Source organism: Pholcus phalangioides, unplaced genomic scaffold (genome assembly GCF_987345545.1).
Source record: "Pholcus phalangioides strain wild (caught in Gottingen) unplaced genomic scaffold, Ppha-v1.0 ptg000009l_1, whole genome shotgun sequence".
In the NCBI taxonomy this organism is placed as follows: Eukaryota; Metazoa; Arthropoda; class Arachnida; order Araneae; family Pholcidae; genus Pholcus; species Pholcus phalangioides.
In genome coordinates, this window is record NW_028301602.1 from 59304107 (window position 1) to 59322076 (window position 17970).

The 17970-nt window shown below is 34.2% G+C and overlaps 1 protein-coding gene across 1 annotated transcript; it reads left to right on the forward strand.

Moving 5' to 3' along the window:
- Positions 1-844: 844 nt before the first annotated feature.
- LOC149083402 (uncharacterized) lies at positions 845-17316 on the forward strand. Its single transcript, XM_089236684.1, has 7 exons — positions 845-1007; positions 3659-3721; positions 10680-12203; positions 15007-15190; positions 16219-16282; positions 16577-16703; positions 17105-17316. The coding sequence occupies exons 2-7, from the start codon at positions 3664-3666 to the stop codon at positions 17113-17115; spliced, it is 1968 nt and encodes a 655-aa protein (XP_089092810.1). The 5' UTR covers positions 845-1007; positions 3659-3663; the 3' UTR covers positions 17116-17316.
- The last annotated feature ends 654 nt before the right edge of the window (positions 17317-17970 follow it).

A 17970-nucleotide genomic window follows, 5' to 3' on the forward strand; every position in this document is an offset into this window, starting at 1 on the left:
TTTCCTTCTTTTGTAAATTCAGCAAAAGGGAAAATGTTCCCTAAAGAAAATAAGATTCTCACTTTAGAAGAGAAGTATTATATTAAAAGAAAAGTTGAACAGAGTAATAATTTCTTGATGAAGTGACGAGAACGAAGTCTTTATGAACATTATCACCTACCCTAAATATTAAACATTACGTAGCTGCGTTTCGAATATGGAATTTATAGAAAAATGTGGAAAAAATAGAAAGCTTGAATATATTAGAGTTGATAAGATCAATTTTAATTGAATGGAAATGGATATACACAGAAAAGTATGTGAATAATGTATCAGCGTTGGTACGTACGTTAAATTGTAAAATTAATGACGTGCCAAAAATATTTCAGTGCATTCAACCTTTCTTTCTTATTATGTACTTTTATCTATAACATTCAAAATCTCGAAATATTCGATCACACATAAAAACACGTTATAAAAAAAATGGCGCACTTTCCGTCACTTCTATATTTTGATTTTCAGGAAAACGATCATAACCACCATCACACTGTTATGGCAAAAAACGCTGCTACAGAGAAGGATTTTATTGTGATATCTTGCCCGATGGAATGACCATCTTCTTACATGAGGTATATCATATTTTCCTTAGCTCGGAAGGAATGAAATAAAATATAAAAAAAAAAAGCTGCGCACACACAATATCTGAAACGCCGATCTCTCATTCGATAAAGATATTAAGCTGTACAAATGCCGATAAATTGTACTAAGACATAAAATACTGGAAGGTTTTGTTGGTTTGAGAAGAAATATAGTGTCACGTTGAGGAAAAATTACAGCTATAAAATATAAGAGAAAAGATCGAGTTTTTTTCTTTCAGTTCTATTTTTTGAATGGAAAACTTGATTTAATTTTTTTAAGGGGGAAAAAAGTCCAATATATTTAGGTTTTAAAGCTGATTCTTTTACTTCAAGATATACACCGATATACTACTTGGAGCAGAGACAACCATTTCAACAAGACCTATTCTGGCAAGTAACATTCATTTCGTTTACATCGTTTTAAACTCGACTTTGCTCTGAAATCTATTTTAAAACATCGTTTGTCCATGTAAATCATCAAAGTCTCGAATATACCTCTTAATTAATAGAATAAATAATATCAGAAGGATCAGGAAAAGTCTTCGCAACCGCGCAGGGTCTGAATGAGTTTCATAAATGACATAAGTATATCCTCGTCTCTTTAAACATGAAATATGAAAAATGCATAACGTATACATTATTCGGGTAATATGGAATACCAGGTTTTCTTTGCCATCAGGTGTGGTCTCTAAGTGGAACAGTGATAAGGAACTTCCAAATGTACCCATGATGCCACACGGTCAGTGTCGCTCGATCGTCACCATTATCACGGTTGCCGTAGGAGAATATTTGTTTCTCAACTTTCATAAATGAACTCAGGCAAGTTTTCAAAAGTGTTTATTAATTATTGGAAAATATATCCAATAATTTGAAACTAAGCACATCACAAGTGCCGCATTTCATTGTGCTGTGCTCATTTTTAGCTAGCGATTCTTTCCTATTAGATGGATCTCCATTTTTTCACAGATGGTGTATCGAGTCTATAGAATACTATAAGTATTATCCAAGTTCGCGGCTAGAATATCTCTCTAAGATGGAAAGCTTAGTAAGATAGAAGAGGGAAGAGAGGTCTAGAGAGAGAAATAATGTGTGTCCTGTTTTCTTTGGCTCACCTTAACTGTTTTGGAAAGATTGCATTTGTGATCTTTGTAAACAGACTATGACACCACCGTATCATAACTACAAAAACAAGCGATGAAATTTTCATGTTTCATTGTCATGGATCATTTTTCATGTCAAATCTTGTTTTTGATAAATTTGAATTAGTATTTATTTTAATTACATTAGTTATAATATTAATTTTTAAATATAATACACTTATCAGTGCAAAGCCAAACAACCATATATTATAGAAATACAGGTTTCCGGTTTCTCTACCATGTTTCAAATTGACACAATCGAAAAAATAAAAGTGGTTTTCCATATTACCCGAATGCACTATATACAAAATGTATATAGTTACGATGAATATTATAAACAGGTTATTATGCGTAATCACGAATCGTCTCGGTAAGTTTGAAAAATTTGTCACTTTTATCGGTGATTGCACCTAATGTCCAAGGCCCCCCCCCCCTCCGTAGGTAAATTTGATAAATACTAAATAAAATGATCACATTTACCGGTAATTATACTCAAGCGTACAGGGTGAATTTGATAAATACCTGAAGTTTATCGCTTTTACCGATGATTATGCATAATACCCTAGTATAATTGGCAAATTAGATGAATATGAAAACATTGCCATATCAGTCTGCATAGGTTGCATACTCCTATTGGTTTCTCCTATAGGTTGTAGAACTCCTATTTAATGTATTCCATAACGTAACGATTTTTTTCTGAATCCTGTCCCCGTGCGAGTCTGTTAAATGGGAACTTGTAAAAATTTCCATTAAATCGCATAATTTGTTAAATAGGATTCATTATATCGGGGTACGATCTTGAAATTTGTTAGATGTGAATTCGTTATATCGTAGTGTGATTGTAAAATTCGTAAAATGTAGGTTTGTTATATCGGGGTATGATTTCCAAATTCGCCAAACACGAGTTACTTATATGAGTTATTTCGGGGATGTACGAAGAAAATTCGCTAATTCAGAGTTCATCATATCCGGTCAAAAGTACGGTCATCTAAATAATAAATACTATCATAGCAATGGGACAGATTTATCATACTCACCAGTACGAAATGACAATTATTCATAATATTCGGCAAATGTGATGAATTTAGTACGATTTATCATGTTTACCAACGACTCTAGGGTATAATGTATAATTACAGGGAAATTTATCAATCTTATCAAAATGGTCAGTGGATTAGGCACAATAATTTAGCACATTTGCTATCACACATACATGATTTAATTCATATGAGGAAGAGAAAATCTAACATCTTATGTCAAATTTATTTGTTTTTGCAAGATTTAAAATAACGCTAAAAGCATAAACCATAAAGGTAAAAACACGAAACCACATTAAGCGGATAAAACGACACGATACTCATGCTTTTAATAAAACATTCCTAAGTTTGTAGTGCTTTCGCTAATGTAGAATATGCATACATAAGCTATCTTCTTACTTTTTCAATGGAATAGACAAAGAAAGAGAAACAATATTTGAGATTTACAACTTTTGTGTAATGCATTATCTTATTGAAATAAGGTATTAAATCATAGAATTTGTTTGGTTTTCAGTACGAATTATTCGAAAAGTACTTTTTAAGGTACGTCTGTTCAAGAAACAAATGAAAGAAGTGAGATTTGTATGAGTTATTTGCTGCGAACTCCACTAGAAAGCACTACGAAATGAATGCCGATTCCAACAATGATTCTCCAATATACGTATACATCATACATACGTGTAACATTCAACTGTAATTTTGTGTATTTTTCGCTTTAGTCTTGAATCTACGACCCAAACTACTTATATGCACTCTTGTAATATTAATTTGTTTATTGTTTGTTTTAAGTTAAATGTAATAAAGTTTCTTTTTCGTATTTATTTATTTTTTTCAATCAATCTTAACATTTCCATGTTATTTGCAGCTAAAATGAAGCTGTTTACTTTGGCCAGTATTTTGTCCTTGACTCTGTTTGGATGCACTACCGGTAAGTTTATTTTTGTTCCATTGTATATTTCGATGATCCCTCCCACCGGTAATAAAAAAAGATTTACCGCTTTAAAACGATATAATTTCCGAAAGACTCGCTTCTACACAAGTTTACTTCCCTCCGGGATCTAAACTCAAACTTAAGAAATAAAAATGAATTAAACCTTTCGGATTTCTTTTTTACGATTCCATGCAACGCTTTATTGCTTTGAGTCTCTTTTCTTTCCGCGAGAATCCTATGCGTAAAAGGAGTCATAAATAGTTAAGTTCATGCTGATATCTCTCTCGACAAAGGGACACAAGCCGATTTTATCTGATTCAAAATTTGAGTGAATGACACTACAGTAATATTACGATTAGTATATGCATGGTCTTTGCGTGTAACAAGCTGCTACTCCCGCTAACACGTCTAATGCACAAGCTGCTTGACTATTATACCGCGGCTAATCATTGTGCCGTGTCGTTATGTACATCATTCATTACACCGATAAGCACACATACTATGAGTAATTGATGGGAAGATTCCTTCGGGCGCTCAAGTTCAATATGACCTCTGTCTGAGAGTTTCTGATCGATTTCTCACCGACTGACACAGCACTGACATGAACATTTGGGAAGACGACGGGCGACTGATGACACTAGAGTAATTGACAACGAATGTCTATAAGAAAGTGACCCATACAATTTGTATATAAATGGGTGGGAATGACGGTGCTCACAGATTTGTTTGCGTAGGTTCTTCGTTGCACAGTTGGGTGTATAGGCTGTCCCAAATTGTTTGCACAGCGAATATATCCACAACCGTTGACTTTAGAAACATATTATGGCGGCATCATGCAGATGAAGCCAAGGAGTGACGTCATTCAACCTTCACTGTATATAAGTAGCGAGCTATGATCGCTACTTACTTTTAACTTCTCACTTGCCTGTACGTGCACTGGCGTTGCGTTGCTAATATGTACGTTAAACTAATAATGTTCCGTAGTTGAATATTAAAACCTAAGTTGTGTTACAACTGTAAGTCTCATTTTTATAATCAGATGTATTGATTATTATGTATTGTTTTTTTGCAAATGACTTTTCAGAGCGGGATCCATATCTCAGTAATCAGAACTGAGGCCATATAAAAAGTTGATTTCTTTTTTTTATGAATATGACCCTGAAACAAATTTCGAGATTTTACGTTACTGCACGTCATTTGAAAACTTTTTGCAATTGAAAATATGTTTCTAAAATCAACGTTTGCAGAGATATCTGTTGTGCAAAGTAAATTTGGGGCAGCCTGTATAGAGTAAACTAAATCAAGTATCGAAATTCAAGTAAATGTATAGACATTGTGGACTCATTCGCATCGTACCCGGTTTCAGATAGACTTTTCCGATTAATAAACACCTCAAACTCAAATTCGAGCGTATAGACAATTTGAGTTCGTCTGAACTGATATCAAAATTTCTTATTCATTTTTTTATGTTTGATGTTTTTCATATTTTTTTATTGTTTTCAAAATGAAGTCACTTTTGTGAAAATATTTTTTTTAGAATTTTATGTCACCCCAACTAGAATATTTGTGTTGCTTGGCTGACCCTGTACTTTGTGTATGCAAAACTTAAGTAGATACTGTGAGTGCTTCTTCAAAGTGAAAACAATGAACATCATCTACACATGTACATTATCAGTAATATTACTGTAGTATCATTTAACTATGTAACCCCTTGATGGCCACGGACGAGATATCTCGTCTAAACGCAAATGGAAGAGAAATTCATTCCATCTCTCCCCGACTTTTTTTAAGCTCTGTACTTATCATCGCTTAACTTCATTCTAACCCTATGAACGGAAGTTGTTTCTTTTTTCTATCTTTCTGTATTCTTGTTAAGTGATTCCCCCCCCCCATATATATATAATGTATGTTTATATTTTTAGAGAACTTGTAGTGGGGGGTGAGAGTGGAAGATAAATTTATACTGCACTCTTTTTTCCTTCTATTTATTTTTCCCCCTTCTTCTTTTTTTGTAACTTGCGAACAAGGAAATCAAATTCAAATACAACGCCACAACAGGCAAAATGCCCAACGAAGTGGCTGATAAAAAGATGCCCATAAAAATATGGTTGTCATATATTTCAAAAAAACAGCAACCCAATTAAAAATGCAATTAACACAAATTATAAACAATATATACACATGATAAAATATTATACAACGCCTATAAAGAATAATTATGGTTGTCGTATTCTAAGAATGGATAGCTTCTCGATTTACCCCAACATGTTTATCGTATTTCTTTTTAAACGTGTCAATTGTGTTACAATTTACTACCTCCGGGGGTAAGCTATTCCATTTATTAACAACCCTATTAGAGAAAAATTCCCTGCGACACCATAGCCTTGCATTGTCCCTCACCAATCGATACTGGTGTCCCCTTGTAAAAGCAGTCGATTGGCGATGTACTAAAAGTTCATGGTCCATCCTATCCATCCCATTGAAAATTTTGAACACTTCAATCATATCTCCTCGACACCTGCGTTCATCCAATGTAAACATATTCAAAAAATGAAGCCTCTCTTCATAACTCAAGCCCTGTGTGCCAATAAGGACACGCGTAGCTCTTCTCTGCACCCCTTCAACCAAGTCTATGTCCCTCTGTAGGTATGGTCTCCAAAACCTTACACCATACTCCAGTCCAGGACGAACTAAGCCTCGAAAAAGCGGAAGAATGACTTTAGGAGAACGCGAAGAGACCTTTTTGAAAATGAGACCAAGCATTCTATTCGCTTTCTTGACCACCGCTGAACAATGTTCAGAAAACCTTAGCCGCTCGTCAATGAGAATTCCCAAATCGGTGACCCTAGTTGCATTCGGGGTAGTGACACCATTCAACTCGTGAGAGAACCGTGGGTTGTTCGAACCAAAATGAGTGACCATGCACTTATCAACGCTAAACGTCATGCTCCATTCATTTGCCCATGCTGCAATCCTGTTTAAGTTGGTCTGGAGCAACTCCCTATCGCTTTCATTCCCGATTACCCCCATTAGCTTCACATCATCTGCGAATTTGCTAGTAATCCCATCGATACCCTGATCGAGTTTATCTATAAAAAGTGAAAAAAGTATGGGGCCAAGGACACTTCCCTGAGGAACTCCACTTGTGACGTCTGTCCAACCAGAGAATTCCCCGTTCACCATAACTCGTTGCGACCTATCTCTTAACCACGATTCTATCTAATTCAGCAAGTTGCCCCCAATTCCAATCTCGTGTAAACGCTTCAAGAGTTTGCCATGTTGGACCCGATTGAATGCCTTCTGGAAATCAAGGTAAACAACGTCGACATTTTTGCTCTTACCCAAAGCCTTAGTCACGTGATCATAGAAGCAAAGGTGGTTAGTTACACATGACTTTCCCTTCCTGAACCTATGCCGACAATACATTATTCTCGTCTATCCACTTCACAAACTGCCTTTTGATGATAATTTCCAAACTTTTCGAGAGGGAGCTCGTCAAACTCACTGGACGATAATTTGACACCGCTTCTCTACTACCCTTCTTAAATATCGGAACAACGTTAGCAAGTTTACAATCTCTTGGGACGATACCCTCAGCAACACTACTCCTGTATATGTGTGCGACTGGCCTCAATAATTCATTAGCACATTCCCTGAGGACCCTGGGATAGATATCATCTGGTCCTGGTGCTTTGCTTGCACATACATTTCTTAGAAGATTTAGGACCTCCGCGTCTTCTACTTGAATATCGTTGAGGGTTTTATTACCCCATGCAACATCCGTATATCGAATATCATTATCTCCATTAAAAACTGACGCGAAAAAGTCATTGAAAGCGCTACACATGCCTACATTGCTCTCTACCCTAGATCCTCCTATCGAGAGCGGGCCAACTGTCCCCTTACATCCATTATTGACGTATCGAAAAAATGATTTTGGGTCAGAACCAATGTTATCTGCCAACCTAGATTCAACTTCCTTTTTACTATCCCTTATCGCTTTCTTCAACAGTCTTCTTTTATCAGTAAACAATGATAGGTCACCTCGTCCACTTTTATACTCTCTGAATGCTCTTTTCTTTTCAAGATAAAGGCTCCGCACGCTATCCGTGAACCAAATCAGTTTTAAACCGATACAGAGATCATCCAAATTTGTTGCCAAAGCCTGTACGTGAAGAGAAGTTAAAGTATCAATTTTTGTTAGTATTGGTGAATGAAAAATTGTTGTGCAGAGACATAGAAAATATATCACTTCCTTGTACCGGCATGAGGCAACACCACTTATAGAGCAATGCCTCCGCAAGAAGCTCGTGACTTCACTGAAGAAGGCCATTTCACCTATTGCAATTGGATATAGAAGGCTGACTCATGCGATGTCTTTACCTTTTTTTTTGCAGTATATCCAATGGCAATAGGAGAAATGACCTTCTTCACTGACGTCACAACCTTCGTGCGGAGGCCTTGTTCTATAGGTGGTGTTGCACGAGGCCATTGATGGTGAACAGTTGTAGGCTCGTAAGAAAGAATTCTAAAATTTGAAATAACCAGTGTGTAGGGAAATTATTTCCATAGAGGAAACATTCAGAACAATTGGTAAAAATGCATTATAATTTCGATAATTTGTGTACTGTATATGGGTGTCCTTGACGTGTTTTTATCATTAAGTTAAGAGACGCTTTCACACATTCATTAAATTGAGTCTTTCCGTTCGGTACTCACGTTTCAAAACTGACGCTCAAAATTCGTCCATAATATGTAGGAACAAATTCAACAAATTTCTTCCCACAAAATAACAATGAAAAATCTATTTTTTGAGTTGATTTCTATCGGAAGTTTAATGGTCTCCCAGAGAATCTTGAATTCTACAATTTTTAATGCATGATATTACTTAGTAAATTGTTCTGTGATGTTTGATTCCAGATACACTATTCACAGACCGGTGGATTTAGAAAAATTTTATGTTGCATTTTCTTTTAATATGATAATTTGTTCTATCTCAAGACACAATTTCAATTATAGCGATCTTTTCGGTTTTTAGTTATTATTTTTCTTCAATTCTCTTGAGCGTAGAATCTAAATCATTTTATGTACGGCATCTTTTATATCATATTACATGATCTTACGATGAATTTGTTTGAATGATTGATAAAAATAACAAACAAACACGTACTTGTTTGGTAAGTATTCGCGTCTTTGGAAACAGTGATTTATTTCATTGTGGTAAATGCTATCGTTTGAAGTCTCTGATAAGCATATACAGTTTTTTCCCATATGAAAGAAATATACAGGGAATCCTGTAAGTCCTGATGCGGCCTTTATCTCATCAGCCGTTTGTCGTAGAGGTATGGTTCTAATTTAAAAAAACATGCTGAAAAAATGTGTTCAGAAATTACTGTGGACAAATTTCGGGACTAAAAATATAGTGTATCATAGAATAAAAAAAATCAAAATTTTTATACGGTCCCCCTTGTCATTTGACCTCCAATAAAAATGTTGTTGAGTGAAATATGTGCTGAGATATTTGAATTCAAAAATCGGAGAAAAGTGGGGAAGAACAGCATAAATGAGGGAAAGGAGTAGTCTGTTAGTTTATACTGTTTTTTTACGACTTTTCTTCGGCTTGTGAATTCAAATATCACAAATATTGCACTTAGAAACATAATTCTTTTTGGTGGCCTCAGGAGAGGCAGGACAACAACTTTCTAACACGAACTCAGAGAACGGGGGACCGTATAAAAATTAAGATTTTTTTATTTTATGGCGCTGTTTTCCACTCTCGAAACTTATATAGAGTGATTTCTGAACATATTTTGAGCACTTTTTAAATTGGAATCATACCTGTACCACGGACGGTCGATGAGATAGAGGCCGCATTAGGACTTATAGGACACCCTGAATAGAAAAAGGTCAGTGAAAGATTTATCTAAGAATGTACCAACATATACAATATGGAATATGATGACTTAAAATTACCTTTAAAATATTTTTCACTGATAAAATTAATCATTAAAATTTTAATTACTATTTAAAGTAACAAGTGAAGAAATTGTTGAAGGAAATTCCTTTGAATTTTGTTGAAAATGAACAATACGATAAAGAAATTTTGAACGCGCACAAGCGGAAACGACCGCAATTTTTGGACGTAAACGTGGTGTTTGAGGGTTCAAATTTACCAAAGCTGCCGCACTTTGCCTACGTGTAGTATCGATAGAGGTCATTCATGTTGAAGAGTATATTGTGATTTTTTTGTAAATTTTTCTGAAAGTAATAGCAAAATGGCCAAACACGCGTACATTAAGTGTACGCAATTGTATGTAATTTTTTCATTAAATATTATCGCTGATTTTTGGTGAATTCGACGTTGTGTATGAAAAAAAGCGGCAATATCATTTGAAAAAGAAAGCCACTAACCCGGATTTAACGTGAATTTAGAAAAAGGAGTGATCAACAGGGTTTTGGTTACTTGTCCTTGTAACTTGGATGAACTTCATTGTAAAAGAAATATGAAATTCGGAAATAGGCCTAATTCAAATATATGAACATACGCAATTTAAATGGTTTCAATTTTTAACGTTTCCTTTTCTACTATGTATATAATGATTTTTGATCACGCGCGCGCAGGCTGTTGGTTTCTTTTCAATCTATTTCTGTTTTTAAAATTGTTTTGACTAGTAAATTTTCACCTCTGAAGGAAAATCCAGTCAAAAGTATTTTGCACTTTTGCCAATGCTCTCGTCGAGATTGATAATATCTTTTTTCACTAATACTATTGCGACTACTTTTGCATACAAAGTACGGGTCCAGCGCACTCTAACAATCCTAAAATAGGAGAGAGAGAGAAAATAAAACAACTAAAAATAACAAACATTGAATATTTTCACAGAAACGGTTCATGAGTTTATTTTAAAATGATAAGAAGCATTGATTTATTCGTAATGGATTTTTCATCATTCAGGTGTCACAAACGACGACGATTTGGATATGGAGGATTTACTTAAAAGCTTGTCAGATTTGGGGAGTAATAACCCACCAGGTGGACCAGATGCGTTTCTTAGCAATGCTCCAAATAAGAATTTTATCAGTCCTGCAGGTGGCAATGAAGGGTATCCAAAAAATCCTGGTTTTGATGCGGGTAAGAATGCTCCACCCGAGACAGGGAATACTGATAAACCCAATGGACTTGATGCTAATCTTGACTTTGCTGCAAAGCTCGGAAAAAGTGATCCTTCGAAAAGTGGAAAGAATCCGGATAAGAATACTAAGCTTGGAAAAGATCTGAGCGGGGAAGAGGATTCTGGAAAAGATCGTGGTAATACTAGAAATAAAGATGTTGATAAGGACGCAAATAATGGAAAAGGTAATAAAAATGCTGAAAAGGACGCAAATAATGGAAAGGGTGATAAAGATGCTAAGGACGCAAACAAGGGAAAAGAAGATAAAGATGCTGATAAGAAAGCAAATAATGGAAAAGGAGATAAAAATGCTGATGAGGACGGAAGTAAGGGAAAGGGCAATAAAAGTACTGATAAGAACGCAAATAATCACAAAAAAGGTAATACAAAAGGAAAAAGCCCTGCTACTTCTAACTCAAAAGCTCCTGGTGGAACTAGAGGAGTACCTTATGGAGGTACTCTAGGAATATATCCTGTTAGTTTGGGTTGGAATGGGCCTCGTAATACCGGAACGCGATTTATTGTTGATACTCGAGGACCAAGAAGTCTTGATAGTTGGAATGGGCCTCGTGATACCGGACCGCGATTTCTTGTTGATACTCGAGGACCAAGAGGTCTTGATAGTTATGTTTTCCCTCGTGTAACATATATTGACGATTCTCTGCCTAGCCTACGGAATGGATATTTCGCTGGGTTAAAGGATGGGTATGCTAAGCGTGTAGGTGAAGCAAGTTCAGAAAACACTGATGGATATCATGCAGAATCCGAAACTGGAGCAAGTCCAGTTTTTCAGGCTGATATTGATGTAGATCTAAAAGATAAAGCAGAACATGGAAATGGTGAAAGGTTTGAAACACCTCTTGGAAAAGATGGATTCCCCCCAGATAATAGTGATGGAATTGGAGCACATCTTGGAGTTGATGATGCTCTTGGAAACGATGACGGAGTTGATGATGCTCTTGGAAACGATGACGGAGTCGATACAGATATTAGGGAAGACTTTGACGTAGGTGCAGGCCCTGGAGCTGGTGTTGATGTAGACATAACATCAGATCTCGATAAAAATCTCGGAACTGGGCTAGATGCAGCTTACTGGACTGGAGCAGACGCTAGCCTCAAGATATATCCAGGAGGACCTCGACTCACTGCTGATTATGGTGGTATCATTCCTGCAACAAATGGAATACCAATCGGAATAGGTTTCAGGCCAGTTGGAACAGTCAACATTCAGCCAAGTCCATCTGCGAAGATCTTAGATACTGCACCACTCGACACAGGTTTCAGAGGAGTCAACGAACGCCGTCCAGGTACAGTTGAAAATGCAAAATATACAAATAAGTTTAAAAAACATGAAAAAAAAATTAATAAACTCTCCTAACAGCTTATTTTCATATTATTCACGCAAATATATGTCAGTAAACAGTTGGATATAAACAAAAAAAAATGTCGTATATGCTTTCACATAAAATCTTGCAAATATACAGAATTGTTGTTGGAAATCCTGCATGTCAAGGAAAAGAAAATATTGGTACGAAAATTTAAATAAAAATATTGAAGCCAACCATCATAAACTTCTTGCAATATCTGAAAAAAAAGTTGGCCATAGGAATAGGGGTATTTTTATTTCAACTATTACACTAAATTGTATGTATAGTATCTCATAGCAATACCACATTTTTAAGAGGGAGGATATACAAAGGAATAATAATAATAAAGAAAAAATAACTAGTAATTACAATCGAATATATCAGATAATTATGGATAATAGTAGATCAGATAGTAATAACAATAGATTACAGTAAGTAGGAATAATAATAATTATGAATAATAATGGAATAACAATAAGTAGGAATAATAATGGAATAATAACAATTAGAAGTAATGCAATTTATCAGATAATCAGGAATAATAATGCAGTATATCAAATGAAATATTCATCGAATACGGGTAAAAAACATCATTAGTAATATTAATTATCGAAAATTTGAAATTTTTATCGTGAAGGATGTTTCACAAGGATCGGCTTAAGTATTTAAACTTCTATCGTTGATTCTAGAATACAAATAAAATGTGGAAAATCATCGGTAAAAACAGAGAAGTTCAACTTTTCATTACCGTGAAATAATACGTAGTTGAGAGAAATACAAAAATTTAATATCTGTATGACTCGCTATCAAAAGATGCTAAGTTTTGCCCATAAATTGGTGTGAAAATTCAACAACATGATTTAAATCCTTTATTTTTTTTTCATCTTTTAGGTATTGAAATAACAGTCTCAAAACGTTTTAAAATTTCGGAAAGACCCGAGAAGTAGGGAAAAAATCAAGAATTCAATCAGATATATCTCGGTGAATCTTCATTCAAATGTAATGGGATAAACTTCTCTTTAAGAACAATACAATGAAGAGAGGCATAAATTTTGGAAACTGACATTTTAGACTGGGACTGTTTATCGAAGTTTTAATTTTTTAATTCGTCCGATTAAAATATTATGGTGATATCACTATATGATTGAAATGAAATAATGAAATATAATGAATAATGAAATATAATGAAACAATGACATAATGAAATATAATGAATAATGAAATATAATGAAACAATGACATAATGAAATATAATGAATAATGAAACAATGACATAATGAAATATAATGAATAATGAAACAATGAAATATAATGAATAATGAAACAATGAAATATAATGAATAATGAAACAATGAAATATAATGAATAATGAAACAATGAAATATAATGAATAATGAAACAATGAAATATAATGAATAATGAAACAATGAAATATAATGAATAATGAAACAATGAAATATAATGAATAATGAAACAATGAAATATAATGAATAATGAAACAATGAAATAATGAAATATAATGAAATAATTTCCTTAATTTTGCTGATAATTTTGAGAGAGAATTTCCATATGTGAGAACCATTCGCCAAAATTTTTAAATACAAACTCTCTGCAAACCATGGCACACATGATATTGTTAGTTTCCGAAAAAAGTTTTAGTGGAATTAGATATTTTTCAAATAATAATGCCCGGTTAGATGTACAGAGGGTCATCAATGCATTCGAATTAATTCTATTTCATTTCATCTTCTGGAATTGGGTTTCTTTCTTCTGGTTTATCGAATTATTCGATTCAATCACTGAAAAATAATCAAGATTAGATTCTTCTTTTATTTCAATTATTCAATATCATTTTTATATTTTTGTTTCTATTGCTCGAAACTCAAAACTATATTGCGTGACTCGAAAAGGCTTTCACAGAAAAATGATTTTCATTCGGAGTAGATAAAAAAAATCTAAAGAACCATAGTTTTTAGAATAGAATCATAAAAAATTGTAAAACCATAACTGTTAGTTTTCAAGCAAAACATGAAAAAAGTAATAATATCTCGTGGAAAATGAGTTTTATCAAGCTGCGGGAAACTTGGAGACATGCGCGTGATGTGATGTTCACACAAGTACGTTCTCAAAATATCCACCACGAATGTTGGGGGATTATTGCATGTTTAGGTGCCGTACAATAAGATGGCAAAAACCTCGAATACAAGGAAATGAACCCTTTTGCACACCAGTTTTAAACACGCATGGTTCTTTCAACAGATTTCATCTTATCTAAAGAGGGATTCTTGATATGTAAAGTTTATGGGGGACCTTTATGGAGGTACCGGTATTTTTTTCTGTTCAATCATGCATTTAAAATGCCAATGATATTTCAATTCATCATATTTTATGGCCGTCATTTAAATTGTAAAATTCAAATGAATCACGAACTTTTAAAATGCAAAATACAGATCCCTTACATTTTGAAAGTTTATCGCTATTTAAAATAAGAAGAAGAATTGAAGAGAGAGACAGAAAATACTGTTTCAGTTATATTTTAGTTTTAACATTTTGCTGTTGATTAGCACCATTATTGAGTAGGGATAGAAATATATATAAAGGACTTGAAAAAAAACAAGAGATTTAATCTAGCAAAATATAAGTGAAAGAGAGATATGAAACTTATTTATTGTATTGAATTATGTTTCTGGCAACACATGTGTGCCTTTAAACAAAAGTCATATATGTCATATTTCTTTTCCAGCTCAAGTAGGATTCTATGGCGGCGCCGGTGGCTATGGCTATGGTGGTGGTTACGGTGGTGGCTACGCAGTTGATGGATTAGCAGTGGTAAATAATTATGACAATTATGGCGGTATTGGAGGCGGTAGTATCGGATATACCGTTGGCAACGTTGGTAATGGTGCCCGATTAGTCGGAAGACCAAGGTATCTTTAGCAATTTTTTGTTATTAAGTTGTAATCATGTGTTAATAGACAAAGCATGCGCTATTCATTTCGCTTCGTGCTTGATCACCAGTTTTATATATATGTATGATAAAAGAAAAATTATTAAATATAATTAACCTCGTGATAGAAAATTATCTAATTATCGCGTCAAGCTGGGTTTAAATGATAACGGAAGATACCAGGGAGAAGTCTTTAAAAAAAAACCATCCACTAAGCAATAAATAATTAAACTTGAAAAAATTGGAAAAAAATTAATCAATAAAATTTCAAGTTTGAACCTTATAAAAAACTATTAAAATTTAACAGTAGCTCACTTGTATATACAGGAGGTCCCATAAATTCGTAAATAGTTTAAAATTTCATAAAAAATTTGAATGAATGAGTATATTTGAATGGGGTTTGTGCGAAAAAGTTGTTCCCACGAAGGATTTTTTTTTTTGTTGCACATACAGTTTGTTCAGGTTTTTGTCGATAGAGGACACTGAACGAAAGCAAATTACTGGAAATATGCAAATCAGAGTCCTGTAAAATGCAGGGTGTACAATTAACAGCTCATTTTCGAATCTTCCAGTTGCTGACGCTTATATAAGGTTTTCGTTGGTGGATTAAAGCGGTGTTGGTGAAGTTGTTTCACTTCAGGGAAGAATCGCCGGCTGAAGCTTTACGAACATTTCGGACGCAGAAGAGATTAAAGTTCAGGTCCAATCACTTCTGATATGCTTTCTTGCAGCGCTCTGTGTCGGCGAAAATTTGAACTAAATTATTTTTGTATAGAAATAAAATCCCACTTTTTTTGAGAATAACTTTTCGCAAACTGCATTCAATTATAATAATTCCTTCAATTTTTACAAATTTTTGAACTATTCCCAAATTTATAACCATGAATAGCATACGAATATAATATTGTAAACAATTACTTGAATGTTGACGAGGTCGAATAACCAATAAAGAAATAAATAAATGAGTAACAATTTCATTTACCATTATACATTTCTATTATTCTGCAGCTTTATCAGACTCGTCTTGTCAAAGGTGACGACCGTCAACAACATGGTTGAAACAAGCGTTCCGGTAAGTAAATTGTTACTAGTTGCTGATCACGTTACGTTATAAATAGTTATTATAACAAAGTTCCTAATACGTACTTTTGCTTAATCCTATTAACTACGTCCTCACGACGTCTGATATTCCAATCCCCAATGTTTCAGAAATTTGACCATCACATCTAGCAAACATAGAAGATTAATGAAACTAATTTTGAAAAAAAAAATTGAATATTCACATCCAATATTGTCAAAACATCATTATTTTCGTTCTGAGATACTTTGTGACGGTTTCATTAACACTTTTCTCTTTGGCCATCAGCTTCCAATCCTGTATACTACTCTTGCGAGAGCTATGGACTTTCGCTTCAGTGATATATGCTTCGCTATTTTGACTGGCCCTAGAGGCAGAGAGAGACTTGCTGAGTTTTTCAGGAAAGTCATTGCATGTGAGTAAAAAAATATCATACATTTTATATACTGAAAACACGCAGTACTACATTTATATAACTTACACAATAATTTTTCGATGCACAGTAAAACCTGTCAACATGGACACCTCCTTGCATTGGACGGTTATGAATGGAACCAGCTAAGATCCCATAATACAGAATGTTCACAATACTATACCTCTATATCTTTTGAAAATTCTTTAATTTGGATATATTTTGATGGAACTATGAGTGTCCAATTTAGACAAGTTTTACTGTAATATAAAACCTAAATTATTCTTGTCAATTATAAACAATATTTTATTACAAAAAATATTTTATGTTAGTTTAATTATTTTAACTGTTCTGATTTTTTCGTCTCATTTACTTATAATTTGTTCTATTTTCCATTTTTATAGCTCTGGCGTAGGGACAGATGTTCCAAAAAGTTGTCATAATTTCAGGCATACACCCACCATTATTACAATTTCAAAAAAAAAAAAAAAATGTGTAATAAATTCGACATTTCTCACCATATATTCAGAAGAAGTAAAGGACTTCAGTTTTTCGACCCAGAATCAAATTGGAGTAATATTTTGAGCACATGTATTAAAAAAAAATCCATATACTTTATCGATTGTTAACTTGTTTATTTCTATCGGCTCATAAGATGTCTTAATACATATATGTTTATGCCTGACTAGTGGGATATTATAGACATACGAGTATAAAGTGTATGGATAATGTGGTTGTACTAAGTATAAAGTGTATGAACATATACTCGTATAAAGACTCACCGTGAGCCATAATATTCATTATTTTGCAGATAGTTATAGCCACGTTTAGTGTGGATCGTGAACATTACCCATATCCCTAGCGGACTAAAGTCGGTGAAAAAAACCGTTGGAAAAAACAATTTTTTTTTCTTTCGCAGAAAACATGCACAGTAGAGTCTCGACAATTCGAACCCTGAACGTTCGAGGTTCCGGATAATCCGAGGCTGGAATTTTTCAAATTTCCTTCTCAAAGCACTTTATGTATTTCGTTTGATTAGTTCTTCCAACGAATGCGAGTGATTGCAGTTTTGAGGGGGTTCTTATCCCTAGGATTGGTCTACCCCCACTCGCCAGAATTTTCTTCAGGCCCTTTTAAAGAGAATTTACAGCGTTAAATGAGAATTATGAAACAAGTGGTTCTCGAAGTGTGCATCGTGGCTTCTAGGAGCGTCACGTACCTCTGTCAGGGTGTCGAGAGCAGTTGGTGAAGTGCAGGAGTCATAATCGCT

Excerpts from the sequence above, each read along its gene's own strand:
- LOC149083402 (XM_089236684.1), top strand. The coding sequence starts at position 3,664 with ATGAAGCTGTTTACTTTGGCCAGTATTTTGTCCTTGACTCTGTTTGGA. Across the intron at positions 3,722-10,679 it reads TCTGTTTGGATGCACTACCG|GTGTCACAAACGACGACGAT; the intron begins GTAAGTTTATTT and ends TTCATCATTCAG. Across the intron at positions 15,191-16,218 it reads CGATTAGTCGGAAGACCAAG|CTTTATCAGACTCGTCTTGT; the intron begins GTATCTTTAGCA and ends ATTATTCTGCAG.